Raw genomic sequence first — 16,354 nt, 5'->3', positions numbered from 1 at the left:
TGTACCAAGTATTATTATGCTCCAAAAGTTGATATTTGGTGCCACCCTATCCTGAATAATAATAATGATTAATTAAAAGTAGATTTTCCCTATAAAAAAAGAAAAAGAAATTAAGCATCACTATTAAATAAGCATCATAATAATGATAGGAATATATTCATTTTTATAGCAAGCATCATGGTATTGATAAGAACAATTTGGATTGTTAATAAAGCTTTCTAGCCTTATTTGAGTATCTAGATTTTTAATATTTGGATCAACTCGTTTTTTTCCCCTTTTTTGTAATAAATTAATATCACAATTCATTTTCAAATAATCTCATGATAGCCCATTATCCAAGTCCAAAGCCCATAGTCAATTTCAAGTTTTCACTTTCACTCTCAGATTTTGTTTATCAGAATAGAATCTAGTTAATTACTTATCAAATTTTATTTTTCCTTAAAATATCAATTAACAGTATTTAATTGTTAATTATAAATAATAATCTACTTTAATTATTTCATTGTTTAAAATTAGTTTAAGATGTGAGTTGCCTAATTGGATACTTTTTTTGTTCCTAATCTTATTTAATCCCATATATATATATTGTTAAGCTTTTTGCACATCAAGTATATAACACTAGCCATCGGTCATTTAAGGGGTGTTTGGGTACCCTAATAATTACCTTTCAGAAACACTTTTTTATAAATCAAGACAAATTCTTTCACATATTTACCTCATATATTGTAAAAACATTTTTAAAATCATGATTTTGATATTATCCAAACACTTTTTTAGTTTCGAAGTGAATAAATTCCCAGTCATTAGAAGTGTCTTTAACTTGTCTTATATTTTGGAAAGTAATTTATTACTTTATATGCAGAGAGAGAGAGAGAATTAAGAAACTGTTGTCTGATCTTTAAAAGAAATTAAGAAACTGTTACCAATTGAAAAATGACACGATGGCATAATCCAACTTCAAATGAGGCGTCTCGGCTCCTGCCAAGCGAATGATTCACGCACCAACACATGAAAATAATGCGTGTGACACGAGCAATCAAAGAGATGGAGGAAGTTAACTAAGAGATTAAATAAAAATAAAATAAAATATTGTCCCATATCAACATCACAACCTAAACTAGATTTCATTAATAAAACAAAACTAAACTAGATATGAGTTCTCAATTCCATAGTTCAGGATATTTTAAAAAGATGATTATAGTATTTTAGGAAAAATATATTATATTTTTTATAATTAACAACTTACCTAACTTACTCAATCTAATCAAATTAGTTAAATAGATCTTATATTAAGGACTGAAAGAATATTATTTTTAGTCCTTTAAATTTACACAAATTTTGATTTGAAACTATGAATTTTGGTCCTTTAAGAACAAAATATTTATAATTTTATTAAATTATGAGAATTAATATTTCAAACGAAAGAAAATTTAAGTAACTCGAGGAATTAAAACTGAAATGAAGATAAACTTGAGAATAAAAAATTATATGCACCCTGTTCCAAAATAAGTTATAATACCTCCAATTCTTAATATAAGACCCTATTTGAGTTTTATTTTAGTTCTAAATATAAGACCCTAATCTACTTTATCTCTCATATTTATACATTTTATTTCAAAGTAACTCTTCTAACAATAATGGTTCTAATCAATACACTTGATTAGTAAGGATATTTTAAGAAAAACAATATTTATTTAGGACAAATAACTAATTCAACTTATTTTCTTAATCTCCTCAAATTAGTTAACTGTCTCTTATAATTAGGACTGGAGGTAGTATTATTTAAATTTATGAATAATCCAATTTTACTCTGATGCTCCTACACTGATTGTAAATACCTATTGTTACATTAACCTCCTTATTTGGAAGTTATCTAGAAGAAGATTAGTGCTCGCTGGAGCTTCTGTACTTTGGTGACAGCTCACGCTTACAGCAAAAGATACAAAGGAACCGACCTTCCCATTCTTGGCCCCCCATGGACATTATTTATTTATTATTCCTCTAATTTTTAATATAAAATCAATTTAACTAACTTGATTAAATTAAAGAAGTCAGGTAAGTTGGTTAATTATAAAAAAAGTGACCATTTTTCCTAAAACACTATAATTATTTTTCTTAATACCCCTCCTTCCTCTTCTACTTGATTATGGTTAAGGGAATATCCATAGAGATAATTTAGAGAAAATTGATAAATATAAGAAATGGGTCCTATATTTAGAATCAAAATTAACTTAAGAATTGGGTCATATATATTACTAACCGAAAAAGTATTTTATTTATTTCTTTTAGATTCCCAGCTTAACCAGAACCAGGTTGGGTTAACTTTTGACCATCCTCATGAGTTTAGGACCGTTTGACAATGAATCATCAGAATTATATTCCCCTAAAGTTTCAGCCTTTATGAGATACACAAGTCCCCAGAACAATCCTTACGGACCCTCACTGTAATAGAAGTATAAAACCTATATTCTTTAATTCTTTTTTACGTGTATACATAAAGAAGCGCGCCTATCTTAATCATCCATGTCCATGATAGGAAACCAGGCATTAGTGTGGAGCTGAAAAAGTGTTTCACATACAGACGCACCACTATATCAGCGCTGGACTCGCCTTTTTCTTGAGAAATCAATCTTCTTTCTTCTCTGATCTTCACTCTCTCTGTCTCTCGCCTCATCAGACTAATACAGCCTGATAGCTTGTTGAAATTGAATTACCCATCATCATGGCTTTCTTGGTGTATTTACTGGTTCTCTCAGCTTTGATTGGCCGGTCAAGTAAGCAATCTTGGTTTCTTCCTGTCTGGTGCTTGTGTTTTTTCCTCAGCCAGATTCTGATCATGAGATGGGTTTTCATGTTTTTGTTTTTGTTTCCTTCTGAGAAAGCTTGGAATTTGTGAGATGGGTTTTTCTGTTTTTGATTAAAGATAATTCTGAGACATGTTTTTCCTGTGACCTTTTTCATCTTTAAGATTAAAAAGAGGAAGAAAAAGGTTTGATCTTGTGGGGACTAAGACTAGCTTGTTTTATGTCTCTCTTTTTTTGGGTATTCAATAGGCGCTCTTTACTGTGTATGCAAAGATGGTGTGGCTGATCAAGTGCTTCAGAAAAATATAGATTATGCGTGTGGAGCTGGAGCTGACTGTACTCCTATTATGCAAAATGGAGTTTGTTATAACCCTAACACTGTGAAAGATCACTGTAACTGGGCTGTTAATAGCTACTTCCAGCGAAAAGGACAAGCTCAGGGAAGCTGTGATTTTTCAGGCACTGCCACCACAAGTGCTAATCCACCATGTAACTAGATTTTCCTGATTTTCCAAACTTCTTTCAATTTATTTTATTTTATTTTTTATTTTCGACTCAAACTTGAGGGATTTCAGTCTTTCTAATGCTCTTTCATGTTCTTTTGCCTTTTTTCTCAATGATCTGCAGCTACTTCATCTTCTTGTGTTTATCCCTCAAGTGCAAGGTATGTTTCCTGATTTTAAATCCTGAAACTTGTTCTGTGAATTGGGTGGAACTGGAATCCTCTTTTTATTTTCCTTTCTGTTATTTTTTAGTTCATATCTTTCGTCAAGAACCAATCCTCTGTTTTCCATACCCTGTTTTAATTTTCAACAAGGATTTCATAACAATTTTTTTGTTTCAATCTTTGCAAGAACGCCTCTCAAACTGGGATTGGTTTTGTAAAGAAGGTTTGATATTTTGGCGTAGATAGCCATAAAGACGTTTTTGGTTGAGCTATCCACATTCCCAGATTCTGAAGTATAGTCCATCTAAAAGGTCTTTTTGGAAATACCATCATGTTTCTTGCTTGACATTAAATCAATTAACTGGCTTGTGATCTGGATGTTTCATCAGATATTTGTCCTCTTGTACCCTCCTAATGTTGTTGACCCTAGATCTGTACTAAAATTACGTTTGATCAATTAGGTTTCTTGAAAGTTCATCTAATCTCGGTTGATCAATTAGTTTGCTTCTTCTTGCAGCAACGCAGGCAGCCCAACCATTGGCACACCAGGCACATCTCCTTCCACCATCGTACCACCTTCCGGTACTGGAACCGGAACAGGTACCGGAACTGGGACTGGTACCGGCACCGGTACTGGCACTGGAACCACCATGGGAAGTCCTGTGTTTGGAATTAGCCCAACATCATCTACAACACCATTCAATGATAGTAGCAGTGGTGGGGAGATTCTTGTGGAAGGCACTAAATTACTGATTCCCCTTGTTCTTACCTTCTGGCTATCTTTTCTCAGAGTCTAAATGGTACAGTGCTAGCTGTAATAGTAAGCTAGTGTTGTTATAAAGGAGAAAATACTTGGTGGTTGGGTTGGATTTTTGGATGAGATTTTGGCATTACAGAGGATGGGTAGTCTTGTAAATTTATTTACCAATTGAGGAGAATCATCCAGAAAGCAGGGAGGGACCCCACTTAGGATAAGCTAGGAATGGCATATAATTTGTTTCCTTTATTGTTGTTGTTATTATTTTTCTTTTTCTTACCTTTTCTCCATTTGTATATTTATGAGCAGCACTATTTGTTGTTCCCCACCGTCAATTTTTAATGGTATTTTCATTCCAAGATGCCCTCTCGCGCTTATCTGATCTCCTTCTTTTCACTTGGTATCCGAACCTTGTACCATCTGCTTTATGTGGATGAGTGGATGACAAGTCGTTTTGAGTTGATGGGGAGACGTTTGTGTTGTCGTTTATTTTAATTGGTGTCGTCCTTTTCCGCTTCTTGTCAGTGCAAGTACGTGTAAATATTAGAGGAGGCTGCCATAAAGTGTACTTGCAATTTTTAATTTCTTATTATAAGGTGTGGTTTTCATTAATTAATACAATTGGACGTCGATTTTGCACGTCAATTTATTTAACTTTTATTGGAAATTTAATTAATAAATAATAATAGTAGTAATAATAATAATAATAATATAATGATAATGGAAGGATGAAATGACACCATATGGGACTTTCTTTGTGTTGCGTGGACCAATTTTTGATGGACAAGAATGTGAGAGAATAATGGAGTTTGACTGATATGAATCACCGACGAATATTAAATAATCAAGGGTTCGGCTGACATTATTGTAATTCATGAACCGCCCACCTGAGCCCCCTTTTCTTCTTTGTATCCAGAACGTTGATTCATTGAACAGAAAATTTGGCTATCGTTTTTTTTTTTTATCTTTTAATTTTATACAATTTAAACCCACATAAAATCTACTATCAATAAATATTATGATTTTATTCTCTACACTTCTCACATTAAAAAAAGGCATTTAGTTATAATTAAAAAGCTTACTATAATAGGTGTACGGAAAATAAATATTATACCTCGGCTTCATTCTCATCAATGGATGATGGTGTTTAGTTTCCTATTATTGAGCATATAGAAATAAAATATCCAAACCACTGACTATAGGGGCTTCCAACATGGTACGTAGAGCTAGTAATTCGGGTTGGATGGGCTTAATCAAATTCATTCGGATATGAATAAGCCCCAACATAAAGCCCATATATATACATATACATAAATATATGTACACACAGCTGAGACACACAAATATCTAGAGAGAGAGTGAAAAAGAGAGATTTCCAACCTGTACATGTATGATATGCCAACCACAGAGAGAGAATAATCAAACGAGAGACCACAGACCTAACCAAACATTATATCTGAGGGATTATTTTCAAGGATATTAAAAATATATCTGCTTTTTTGCTTGGTTAGAGAATCTCACGGCTTAAACATTATACCTGTACATGTATGAAGTTTTTTATTATTGTCCAGAGTAAGACATGTCATGGTAGATCCTTCAAAAGGCAGCATCAACTAGAATAGAGCTTGAGGCATAAAGAGAACATGTTCTTGAGAAAACACGTTTGTATTCTCTATTTACAAAATGAATGCAGAGAATCAGGTGTGAAACTCCCATCTCATTATTAAGAATGAGGCTCATGATTCTACTTTTTCTATCTCTATCCAAATGTACCCAATATATTCATTTTGTAAATAAGTGGCTTCCAAGGCATTAATATCATTAAGTTTTTATTCTTGTTCAATGCGACACATGTACATTGTCCTCATGAGGCAAAGAATGTACGATTCCAGTCTCAGTGAGAAATATGATCACTGAACACTATATCATCATCTCATAAATCAAGTTCAGATTTTGGATACAACTCTTATAAATGGAAATAACTATAATTAATATTTAGCAGACCTTAGGCTTCTTAGCTCCATCGCCTGCTGATTCCTTTTCCCAAATATCTACTGCTATTGCTATTTTCTCTGTAAGTAAATGGGTAATAGGAGCTTAACACCCACATTCGTCAAACAAACTGATTTAACTTGCTGGACTTTCTCTGAACAAACTCAACTATCAATTTGACAACAGAATCTGGCTTTTCTACATGAGGAAGGTGGCCACAATTCGATATTTGGCGTATAATTGCATCAGGTACTTCACAGTGAAGTCTCTGCAAAAGTAAAAAGTTCAAGATAGACTTCAATCACAGCGTTGGAGCAGAATATCATCCCTACTTCCTCACAATTCAACTAAAACCCAAAGGAGAAATTAAATTATGCTTCAGAAACATGACTTCCATACACTAAGCAATCTGATATCTAGTTCATCACGTTTGAGAAAGATGAAGAGTACAATATGGAAACTAACCACGGCAAGCTTATTGCTGATGATACGGTCATTCTCACCCCAAATGATTAGTGTTTTTTGCTTTACCTGTTAAGCATAAATTGTAATGTCATACAGAGAAATGAGGATGGCAAACTGCTTTACTCAAGCATAAGGGAATTTTCATCAGCATGAATATATCGATCCAATTAAATATTTGGACATATTTATGACATTTACCAACTCCATATTTATTAGCTTTCGGGGGAATCAATCCCCTCACTTCACCCCTCCCCTTCATCCTTAATTTAAAATAAACAAATTTATAATTGTTTTTCAAGCAAAAACCGTTATGCTTTTGGCGTGGTGTGTAAGTAGCCGACAGCAAAACTTTTTCTCTAAGCATGAAAGTAAATATGGGCAGAAAAGCCATCATGAAACAGTTTCCTCATGCCCCATACGTAAAATATAAGCAGTTATGGAAGTACTAATAACTTTTTCACTATGCACTAATAAGACTTTGCAATTGTAATTTAGTCATGATAATTTGTAAAAACTTCTGTACAAGATAAATAACTGCAAGAGGAAATAATCTTGTCGCTGAGTTTTCCTTCAAAATTGTGAAATGTGTATAGTTGCTTCATTCTGAGTGATAAAAGAATTGTCTGCAGTACAGCGAAATTGAACACAACTAGAAGGTGATTAATAAATGTAATGCTGTACAGCAAAGAAACTACATTGAAGCATACATATGGAAGGATTTTTTAGCAAACAAGCTTAAATAAGATGAATCGTTACAATGCCTCGTGTAATCACCAATTATCAAAACGTACACACTTCACGGGCGATGCCGAGCACTCAAATTTTGACCCATTTATCAGTGTCAACATGCTTCTCTTTTCCAAATGTCAATAAATGTGTGTGTGTGTGTGTAAAGCTTATTAACCTGTCCTATTAAGGTACCTTTCCTATCTCGGAAGCAACGTTATAACCACCACTAGTCATAAAATCCACTGTAGCATCCTCCCACCAAGGCAATAAACAATGCAAGCGGCCCACCTAGAAAATATTTTTATGAACACTGATCAAACAAATTTTTCAAAATTTGAAGCGCCCAAGTACATGATAACTGATCAGTAAGAAGGCACCACAGGCAGTCTAGGAGAACATTTGTTACACACATAGGAAATTTGGATTCCCAACTATTGTATACACACTTTTTTAGGTTACTGAACATGAAATGCGAGGATACATACCTCAGCTATGAAGCTCAATGATTCAAAGATCCAAATACTGCATTATCTGACATGAATGATAAATAAAAGTAGTGCAACTCACATTGGTCCAATCAAGACTAGTATTGAATGGTATGTCCGAAAATGTCAAATAGTTTGCATATAATCGTAATGGAGTGCTCTTCAACAAATATGCCTGAATCAAAAGAGGGCCAGTAGTCAGTATAACAATAAGTAGTTTAAGATTCTTATCGATTCTACCCTTGTTAAATTGAATAGGAAGGGAAAAGGAATAATGTAATATGAAACTAAAATTAAAAAGACCATAGAAAATATTTTAAAAATTATATAAAGAAAAAAATGTTTAGGCAGTAAACTTTCTGAAATGAGTTTCCGGATGATTGCCGGGGCTAAGCAGTCAAGGCTTTAGCATTTCAGTATTTAACATATAATTACCCCAGCATAAGCTACAGCTCTAGGTAACGTTGCTAGGTTTCCTGTCCCCTCAGCATATACACTTGCATCAATCAAAACAAGCTTTTCCACCTGAAAAGATGAACTACAACCAAAGGCTCAGTGCATCCCATTGTGTCACTAAATGAAGCACCTTTTTGTACTATGCAAGTTTTCCCAAATTTGGTTTATGGAAGATATTCCGAAGTTAAATTATTGGATGACACATACAGCTTCTGGATAATTGACTGCAAAGTCAATGGCAACTGCAGAGCCAAGGCTTGGTCCAACTAATATCATAGGCCTTCTAATGTACGAGTTCCAAAACTGTTGACAGAACAACTTCAACACAATTAGTAATGAATGGAAGGAAATCAAAAGAGGAGGAAAAAATTGACAAACAGTGAACGGCCATTTAGATGCACCAATATGACTTTCCTGCAAGCATACCAATCTCTAGCAGAAATTGATGCGCCATGCACAATGAGTAACAATTAGGCTAAAATCAAGGTTTGTGATGGTTATTATTATCCTTTTTTTTTAAGTCAGTACCACCACCATATATACCCTACTCTATCCTGAAACTTTCGAAAATTTTCCTAGGCATGCATCATATTGTTTCAAATAGGATACACTTGCCCTTATTGGTTCTATATAGCGACCTTTCTTACAAAGGGAAAAAAAAAAGAAAGAAAAAGAAATGTTGATGAAAAAGCCCAAACCTATATGTTACTGATTTATCATTTAATTTCACATGATTTTTTTTTTTGGGGTAAAATTTCATTTCGTATGATTAGCAACAAAGGTAAGTAATTCAAAACAGTTTTAACTTTCAAAATTATATAATACTTCATAACTACACTGTAACAACTAGCAAGTAAGCTGCAATACTCCTTTAGAATGCACAATATTTAATGAATATATTAAGCAACCTGTAGGTACCTGATAGAAGTGATTGCGCTTTGATACCACATCGCATGGTGGAAGTTTTTCTGATAGACAAAGAAGTTAAAAAATAAAAAGGAAGAAAATCATAACTAAAATGTTGCAGAGAAAGATGGAGAAAAAGAAAGGTGAAGCCACAAAGCAGACCTAAATCAGAGAAACCCCAACCAAGAATGTCAACAGCCCAAGCTTCAAAACCAGCATCCTCAAGCAATGGATATGCATATCTCCATTCCAAACATGAGCTGAATATTAAGAAAGTGTGAAATCCTAAAGCAATTTAAGCATAAAGTATACCAATTAGTTCTGTCTCTTAGTTTAAGGACCTGTCAAAACCATGCAGAAGAACTACTGGATTTTCCTTGCTCTGCTTCAGTGGCTTCACACAGCTACTCATTATGAGATTTTCGGAGAACTTCACCTGCTTTGGCCACATGGACTAGATCAGCAGTTTATAAGCAGAAAGGGATGAGTGCCATATTAAACTGAGGAATGAGGAGAATCAGAAATTACACATACATAATATTTATCATAAATATAAAAATTTCCAACTGAAACCATTTTGGCAAAATGTTTCCAAACCAAAGCAATTTGGCGGTTGAATTATATTCCAGGGGATTAGAGTCTGAAAGTGAGTTATGACAAGCTATATAATCTTATTTCAAGATCTCAAATGAAAATAAATCGAGGCAGCCTAGAGATCCAGGCAACTAAAACAAGCACGTCCGTTCTCCAGGAAAATAAGATGTTACCGATTGGGACACATACTACAAGTGACCATGGCGTCACACTCATAGTTTAACCAAGTTCTGCTCATAAGACCAGCTTTCGATGACATCCCTAGTTATTTCAAGCCACGAATTAATAGTAGGCCAGTCTAATGGTTATGTTTCAAGTCCAAAATGTTCGTCGAGACACGAAAGTAACTATATGTACATCGCCATAGCGCACAGTCCTTCTAGCAGAGTTTAGATAGGTCCGGGGAGGCAGCTATCATCCGACACCAAGCTAAACAACATTAGGCTTTTGCCATTACCGTTTTCAAGCAGCCACAATGGTAGAAACTTGAAAGAAACACAAAAGGGTGATGAAACAGGACAAAGCCCACATCTAATGTGCAATTCATAAACAAGAACGCACGAAATTTCCACTGAAAAGGCGAAATACAGAGGGGAAATGTGGGAACTTACAGGAACAGGTAGTCTCTGAATCCTCTTGGCGAGGTTTCGAGCAAATGGGTCTTTGATTTTCTCCACCTCTTTGGGAAGAAACGAAGGGAACCCATCAGCCACAACCCGGAAACGCCCTAGCATGGTGCACCTAGTAGGCATTGCTAATGCTGATGCTGATGCTGATGCTGATACAGAACCGAGGGCGAAAACTTGCATGTTTGGGATTGTACAGCGCAAACTGAGCTAAGCATTGGCAATAATAGACGCTGAGGTTTTAAGCGCTGAGACAGTGAAATGAATTGAGAGCGATAACACACCAACACCATCAAGTTGAGTTTTCAAGCAGAGAGTTCGACAGCGGAACGGAATGTCAGCAAAAACACCCCATTAACGCCTTACGCATTCTCCTCGTGTTTGGAATTGCGATATTTTGTTTACGGTGAGGGACGATTAAAGACCCACCACATATCTGTACGGTACTTTGGGTTTTGCAGGAACACTGAGCTTTTCTCTGGCATGGATTGATTACTGTCCCCACCCCAAAGGGTCGTATTATCCTTTTTTCCCCTTTTGTTTTTGGGATAATTAATCCGCAAGTCCTTATAGTTTCAACGAATTTTGAACTAGGTCTTTATAGTTTTTTTTCTTTTTATCAGATCCTTATACTTTCACTTGTTTTTAATTAGGTCCTTGTATTTATTTTTCTTTTTATCAAGTCCTTATAAGTTCATTTTATTTTTAATTAAGTCTCTGAATTTTTTATTCTTTATTTTATGAATTCTAATAGTATTATTATATAAACATAAAATAGTATATATTATTTAATATTAGTTTATAAACAATAATATTCTAAAGATATTGAATTATTATAATGATTTTAAATTTTTCAGCAAAAAAATTAATTGTTCTAAAAAATTTTCCTGAATTAATTAATTCTATTATTTTTTATTACATAATTATTAATTTAATTTACTTATTAATATTTTATATTTCATTATTAATCTATTTAATTAAGCTTATATTTAATTAATAAATAAAAATTAAAACTACATGGACCTGATTAAAAATTTAATGAAATTATAAGGACTTAATTAAAAGAAAAATAAATACAAGGACCTAATTAAAAAAGGTAAAAGTATAAGGATCTAATAAAAAGAAAAAAAACTATAGGGACCTGATTCAAAATTGGTTGAAACTATAAGGACTTGCGGATTAATTAACCCTTTGTTTTTTCCCGACCAAGATGTTCGGCAGTACGATAAAACATGATTTTGAGACCAAACCATGGTTTGGGTCTCAAATTTACTTTAGACTCAAAATTATAGTTTCAGAAAAAGTAAATTTATTCTATTTCTGATTTAAATTAGAGAGTATGATTGTACATGTTAGAATAGATCTCAGCGATAATATAACTTTAACACCATTCAATTATTTTTTATAAACATATTTAATCTTATATTTTATAAGTATAGACACATATTAATTAATTATTAATTATATTATTTTATGTATTATTAATTATGTTGATAAAAATATATTATTAACAATTTTATTCCTTCAAATTAAAATATATCATAAAATTTATCTTTTATGTAATTATCATATTAACTTATGTTCTTTTTAGTAATTTGTACATATAAAAAGTACTTCTAATAACAATTATCCAAACACTCTCACTTCTCAGAATCAATTTTTTACGAAATATATTCTTTACAAAATCTATTCTCTCAAAAATCTATTCTCCAAAAACTATTCTCTAAATCATAGTTTGGTTTCATCTAAGCATTCCCCTAAATGAAAATTCAGACCATGGTACTAGGATGCCTGTTCGGCTTTTTAACCAAAATGCTCTTTGGACGATAAAATATTCTTCCTGTTTTTAATATAAAATTTATTTAACCAATTTAATTAGATTAAAAAAATTAGATAAATTAGTTAATTATAAGAAATATAACATATATTTTTTTAAAACACCATAATTATTTTTTTTAATATCTCCTCCCTCACTTACTTGATTATAGTTGAGAGAGTATCTATAGGAGTAATTTAAAAAAAATTGATAAATATAAAAAATAAATCTTATATTTAAGATCAAAATTAATTTAACAAATAAGTCCTATATTAAAGACCGGAAGAGTAAAATACTATATAATGAAAAATATTGAATTTGCAAGAACGAGTTTACAAATCCTTCCACCTGCTGCCTACTCTTCTCTTTCCCGATCCTCCCCTCGCCCTTCACTTCTAGGCTGTGTTTGATATGAGGGATTTGGGAGGAAATGGAGGGAAGAAGAGGGATTTTAATTATTTTTTTCTTATTTGACAACACACAAATTTTATGGGGGAAGAAAATTTTTTTTAAATTTTCCCTCCCCTCCCCTCCAAAAATGAAAGGATTTGGAGGGAAATGGCAATATTTTGCCATATTGTGACCATTATGTCTATATTTTGTCGTATTGTGAGTATTATGCTCATATCTTAAATGAAATAAGAACAAAATTGTTCATATTAAAATATTTTTCCTTCCCCTCCCCTCCCCTCTTTTTTTATAAATCCAAATAAAATAATATTAAAATCTTTTACTCTTCTCCCCTCCTCTTCCCTTCATTAAAATCCCTCACCTCCCATTTCTCTCATTTAACCAAACATATCCCTGAAGTCTAGCTCTTTCCTGTGCAGACACCATATGTGTTTATTTTCTTTACGCAAGATTCCCACTTTTAAACCAAAAAAAAAAAATTTTTTACCAACCAGTTCAATAAAATAATTTTATTTAATTCAACGTAATTCTAATAAATATACACTACTTTCAATGCTCAATCATATTCCTGTTATTTTTCTTAATTTTATTTTTCCAGAAATATAGGCCTGTCTGTTTCTATTTTTTTATTTTTTATTCTGAAATTAAGTTTATAAAATCATTTTTTAAAATAAATTTTAAAAAACTCTGGATAATTATTCTACAAAATTACATTTGAAAATAAAAATACTAAGATCGGAACTCAAGTCTTCAAACGGCGGACAATCTATCAAGGGGATTTCCTAATTTTCTCAAAAAGTTAAGAAATAAAAAAAAAAGAAAATACTAAGGTAATTTTTCGGTTTAAAAGTGGGAATCTGGCGTTAAAAAAATTAATATTTTCTTTATTTTTTTTACTATGAATTCGTGCGGCACCTGATCAGGCTTTGAGATTCAAAATCCAGCTCCAAACACTGCTGTTTTTGAGTTCGTGGAAGTTGGAACAGAGGAGCATAAAAGAGAATAAATAAAAAAATTAAATTAAATAGATATTTTTAATACTTCAAATTATTTTCACCACTTTTATTTTATTTTATAAACTAAAATATTTACAAAGAAACCCCCAGTCAGTGCTCAAATTTAACTTCTTTTATTGACTCTTAGAAATCACTCAAAATACGCAATAATAACTCTAAATCGCGTTTATTAAAACTGGTTTCAGGCGCAATCTAAAAAGTCATTTGTAACTGGCGTAAGAAATTTTTTTCCACCGGTGAAGGTGAAATCCTAGATAGCATTTCACATACTACTTTTGTTGGGTGTGGGTGATAATTTTTTTTGAAATTCTTAACTTCTTAGAGTATACAAAAACACTTGTATACTTTTTTAATTTATTAATTAAAAAATTAGCTTAGTATCTTCTTTATTTTTATTTTTGTATTTTTTGGGGAAAATTAGGAAATCATTTCTTCTCCTCTCGATGGCTTTTTCTCTGTTTGAGGACTTGAGTTCTCACCAAAGTTTCGCCCTCCAATCTTAGTATTTTTATTTTCAAATATAATTTTTAGAATAAATATCCTGATTTTTTTTCTAAAACTTACTAAAATAATTTTATAAAATTATTTTGAGAATAAAAAATAAAAAAACAGAAAGAAACAGGCCCTACATTTTTGAAAACATAAAATTAAGAAAAATAACAGGAATATGATTAAAAATTGAAAGTAATGTATATTTATTAGCATTATGTTGAATTTAATAAAATTATTTTATTAAATTGGTTGGCAAATTTTTCTTTTGTTTTTTTTTTTGGTTTAAAAGTGGGACTCTGGCGTAAAGCAAGTAAACGCACATGCTGTGTACACAAGGGGAAGCTGGACTTTAGAGGTGAAGGCCTGGAGGGCGCCTGGCCATGGGGAAGATTGGGAAAGAGAGGAATTGTTTATGAAAACGTTTAAAAACACTGATAAGTATGTTTCATATAAGTTGAGATAAAATTTATCTCACATACTAATCTCATATTCTGTAAATCATGATTAAAAAGCTATTTATAAATTATTCTAAACAGGCTCAAAAACGGCTTACGAGGAGGCAGACAGGCAACAAAAAACTTGATCTGATTTTTTAGAGCATTTTATTTTAGGATCATTGTAGGCAATTAATATCAGTAAGCCTTCAAAACATTTCATAATGTTAGTCAACCCTCAAGACTAAAATGAAATTAACATTTAAGGATAAAATTACAATAATACCCCTTCTTTTGTTCTTTAAAATACATATTAATCATCGATAGAGTTCTGGCCAACGGAAGTCCGAGGTTTGGCCACCAGTGATCAGGTGGCTGCCACTGAAGGTTGAACTTTGATTAGGATATTTTTTTAAAATAAGATGGCTAATGGGGTTTTGAACTCATGACCTTTTGGCACACCAAAAATAATATGACCACCAAGCCAACCAAACCATTAAATTATATGATGCAAAGAAAAAAAAATATATATATATAACCAAATAAATACAAGTCTCTAAGTGTAAATGAACAAGTGAAATTCGAAAATTTACAAGTAATATTCAATAATTTACAATAAAAATTTGACAATTTATAATAACATAATGGAATTTATAACCCAAAATACAAGTGTTTAGGTGTGAATGAACAAGTGAAAATCAAATATTTACAACTCAAATTTGACGATTCACAAGAAATATAAGAGAATTCATAGTTCCAAATGTAAATGTTTGAGTGTAAATGAACAAGTGAAATTTAGCAATTTACAACTCAAATTTGGTGATTCATAAGAAACATAAACATTACAAAACTTATAAGATAATTCACAACCTCAAATACTAGTATTCATGTTTCTTGTAAATTGCTAAATTTTTACTGTAAATCACTGAATTTTACTTATTGGTCACATTCAAACACTTACATTTAGGGTTGTGAATTTCTTTATATTTCTTATGAATTACCGAATTTGGGTTGTAAATCTTCGAATTTCACTTGCTCATTCACATCTAAACACTTATATTTGGTGTTTTGAATTCTATTATGTTACTTGTAAATCACCGAATTTTTATTGTAAATTACTGAATTTCACTTATAAATTATTGAATTTCATTTGTTCATTTATATTTGGATATATCTTTGCATCATATCACAAAACAACTTGGTTGGCTTTGTGGTTACATTATCTTCTGTGTGCCACATGGTCATGGGTTCAAACCCCCCCAGGCCACCTTAATTTGAAAAAAAATCCTCTTGCCATCTCCAACTTCCTGCGGCAACCACTTGATTGTTGGTAATAGGACCTTCAACCTCTATTAGTAGTAGGAGCTACGGTGACAATTAATATTTATTTTTTTCTAAAAAGGAGGGGTATTATTATAATTTTATCCTTAAATTTTAATTTTATTTTGGGCTTTGAAGGTTGACTGAAGTTTTGAAATGTTTTGGAGGTTAATTGATATTAATTGCCTATAGTGGTCCTAAAATGAAATTTTTTCTTGATATTTTCTATGTGGGTAAATATTTTTCATCATGTAACATTTTGATATTTTTATTTTGCTGTTTATGTTGATAGCATTTTCGCATAAAAGCCATGTCTTTTCACTTCAAGGTGTTGAATGGGTCAAAGGAGCCTCCCTCGTGATGTTGTTGGGATGAACTCCCTAA

At 32.1% G+C, this 16,354-nt stretch overlaps 2 protein-coding genes across 5 annotated transcripts; one reads left to right on the top strand and one right to left on the bottom strand.

Annotated features, from left to right (window-relative positions):
• The first annotated feature begins 2,455 nt into the window (after positions 1-2,455).
• On the top strand, positions 2,456-4,594 carry LOC114758673 (PLASMODESMATA CALLOSE-BINDING PROTEIN 3-like). Its single transcript, XM_028947741.1, has 4 exons — positions 2,456-2,774; positions 3,054-3,293; positions 3,432-3,468; positions 3,989-4,594. Exons 1-4 carry the CDS (start codon positions 2,723-2,725, stop codon positions 4,266-4,268), a joined length of 609 nt encoding a protein of 202 aa, XP_028803574.1. The 5' UTR covers positions 2,456-2,722; the 3' UTR covers positions 4,269-4,594.
• A 1,396-nt stretch (positions 4,595-5,990) lies between these two features.
• Positions 5,991-10,840, bottom strand: LOC114758681 (uncharacterized hydrolase YugF). Of its 4 annotated transcripts, none has more exons than XM_028947751.1 (10): positions 10,467-10,840; positions 9,603-9,697; positions 9,424-9,521; positions 9,274-9,323; positions 8,563-8,673; positions 8,335-8,424; positions 7,982-8,074; positions 7,607-7,702; positions 6,686-6,751; positions 5,991-6,488 (listed from the first exon to the last, which is right to left on the bottom strand). In XM_028947751.1, exons 1-10 carry the CDS (start codon positions 10,662-10,664, stop codon positions 6,342-6,344), a joined length of 1,044 nt encoding a protein of 347 aa, XP_028803584.1. In that variant the 5' UTR covers positions 10,665-10,840; the 3' UTR covers positions 5,991-6,341. The 4 variants fall into 4 exon arrangements, with proteins under 4 accessions (XP_028803584.1, XP_028803585.1, XP_028803586.1 ...); XM_028947752.1 differs by having other exon boundaries at positions 8,563-8,661; XM_028947753.1 differs by having other exon boundaries at positions 8,563-8,658.
• Positions 10,841-16,354: the final 5,514 nt, after the last annotated feature.

The sequence above is a fragment of the Neltuma alba genome, unplaced genomic scaffold (assembly GCF_004799145.2).
Source record: "Neltuma alba isolate B1F8T4 unplaced genomic scaffold, ASM479914v2 tig00010742_pilon, whole genome shotgun sequence".
Lineage (NCBI taxonomy): Eukaryota > Viridiplantae > Streptophyta > Magnoliopsida > Fabales > Fabaceae > Neltuma > Neltuma alba.
The sequence above is the reverse complement of the archived record's forward strand: the minus strand, read 5'-3'. Positions and strand labels throughout refer to the sequence as shown.

What these genes read in the sequence shown, in the direction of transcription:
- LOC114758673 (XM_028947741.1), top strand. Translation starts at nt 2,723, where the DNA reads ATGGCTTTCTTGGTGTATTTACTGGTTCTCTCAGCTTTGATTGGCCGG. An exon ending in CACAAGTGCTAATCCACCAT is followed by an intron (nt 3,294 to 3,431) that starts GTAACTAGATTT and finishes AATGATCTGCAG; the next exon opens with CTACTTCATCTTCTTGTGTT. An exon ending in GTTTATCCCTCAAGTGCAAG is followed by an intron (nt 3,469 to 3,988) that starts GTATGTTTCCTG and finishes TTCTTCTTGCAG; the next exon opens with CAACGCAGGCAGCCCAACCA.
- LOC114758681 (XM_028947751.1), bottom strand. Translation starts at nt 10,664, where the DNA reads ATGCAAGTTTTCGCCCTCGGTTCTGTATCAGCATCAGCATCAGCATCA. An exon ending in TTCAGAGACTACCTGTTCCT is followed by an intron (nt 9,698 to 10,466) that starts GTAAGTTCCCAC and finishes TGGCCAAAGCAG; the next exon opens with GTGAAGTTCTCCGAAAATCT. An exon ending in CTTCTGCATGGTTTTGACAG is followed by an intron (nt 9,522 to 9,602) that starts GTCCTTAAACTA and finishes CTTAATATTCAG; the next exon opens with CTCATGTTTGGAATGGAGAT.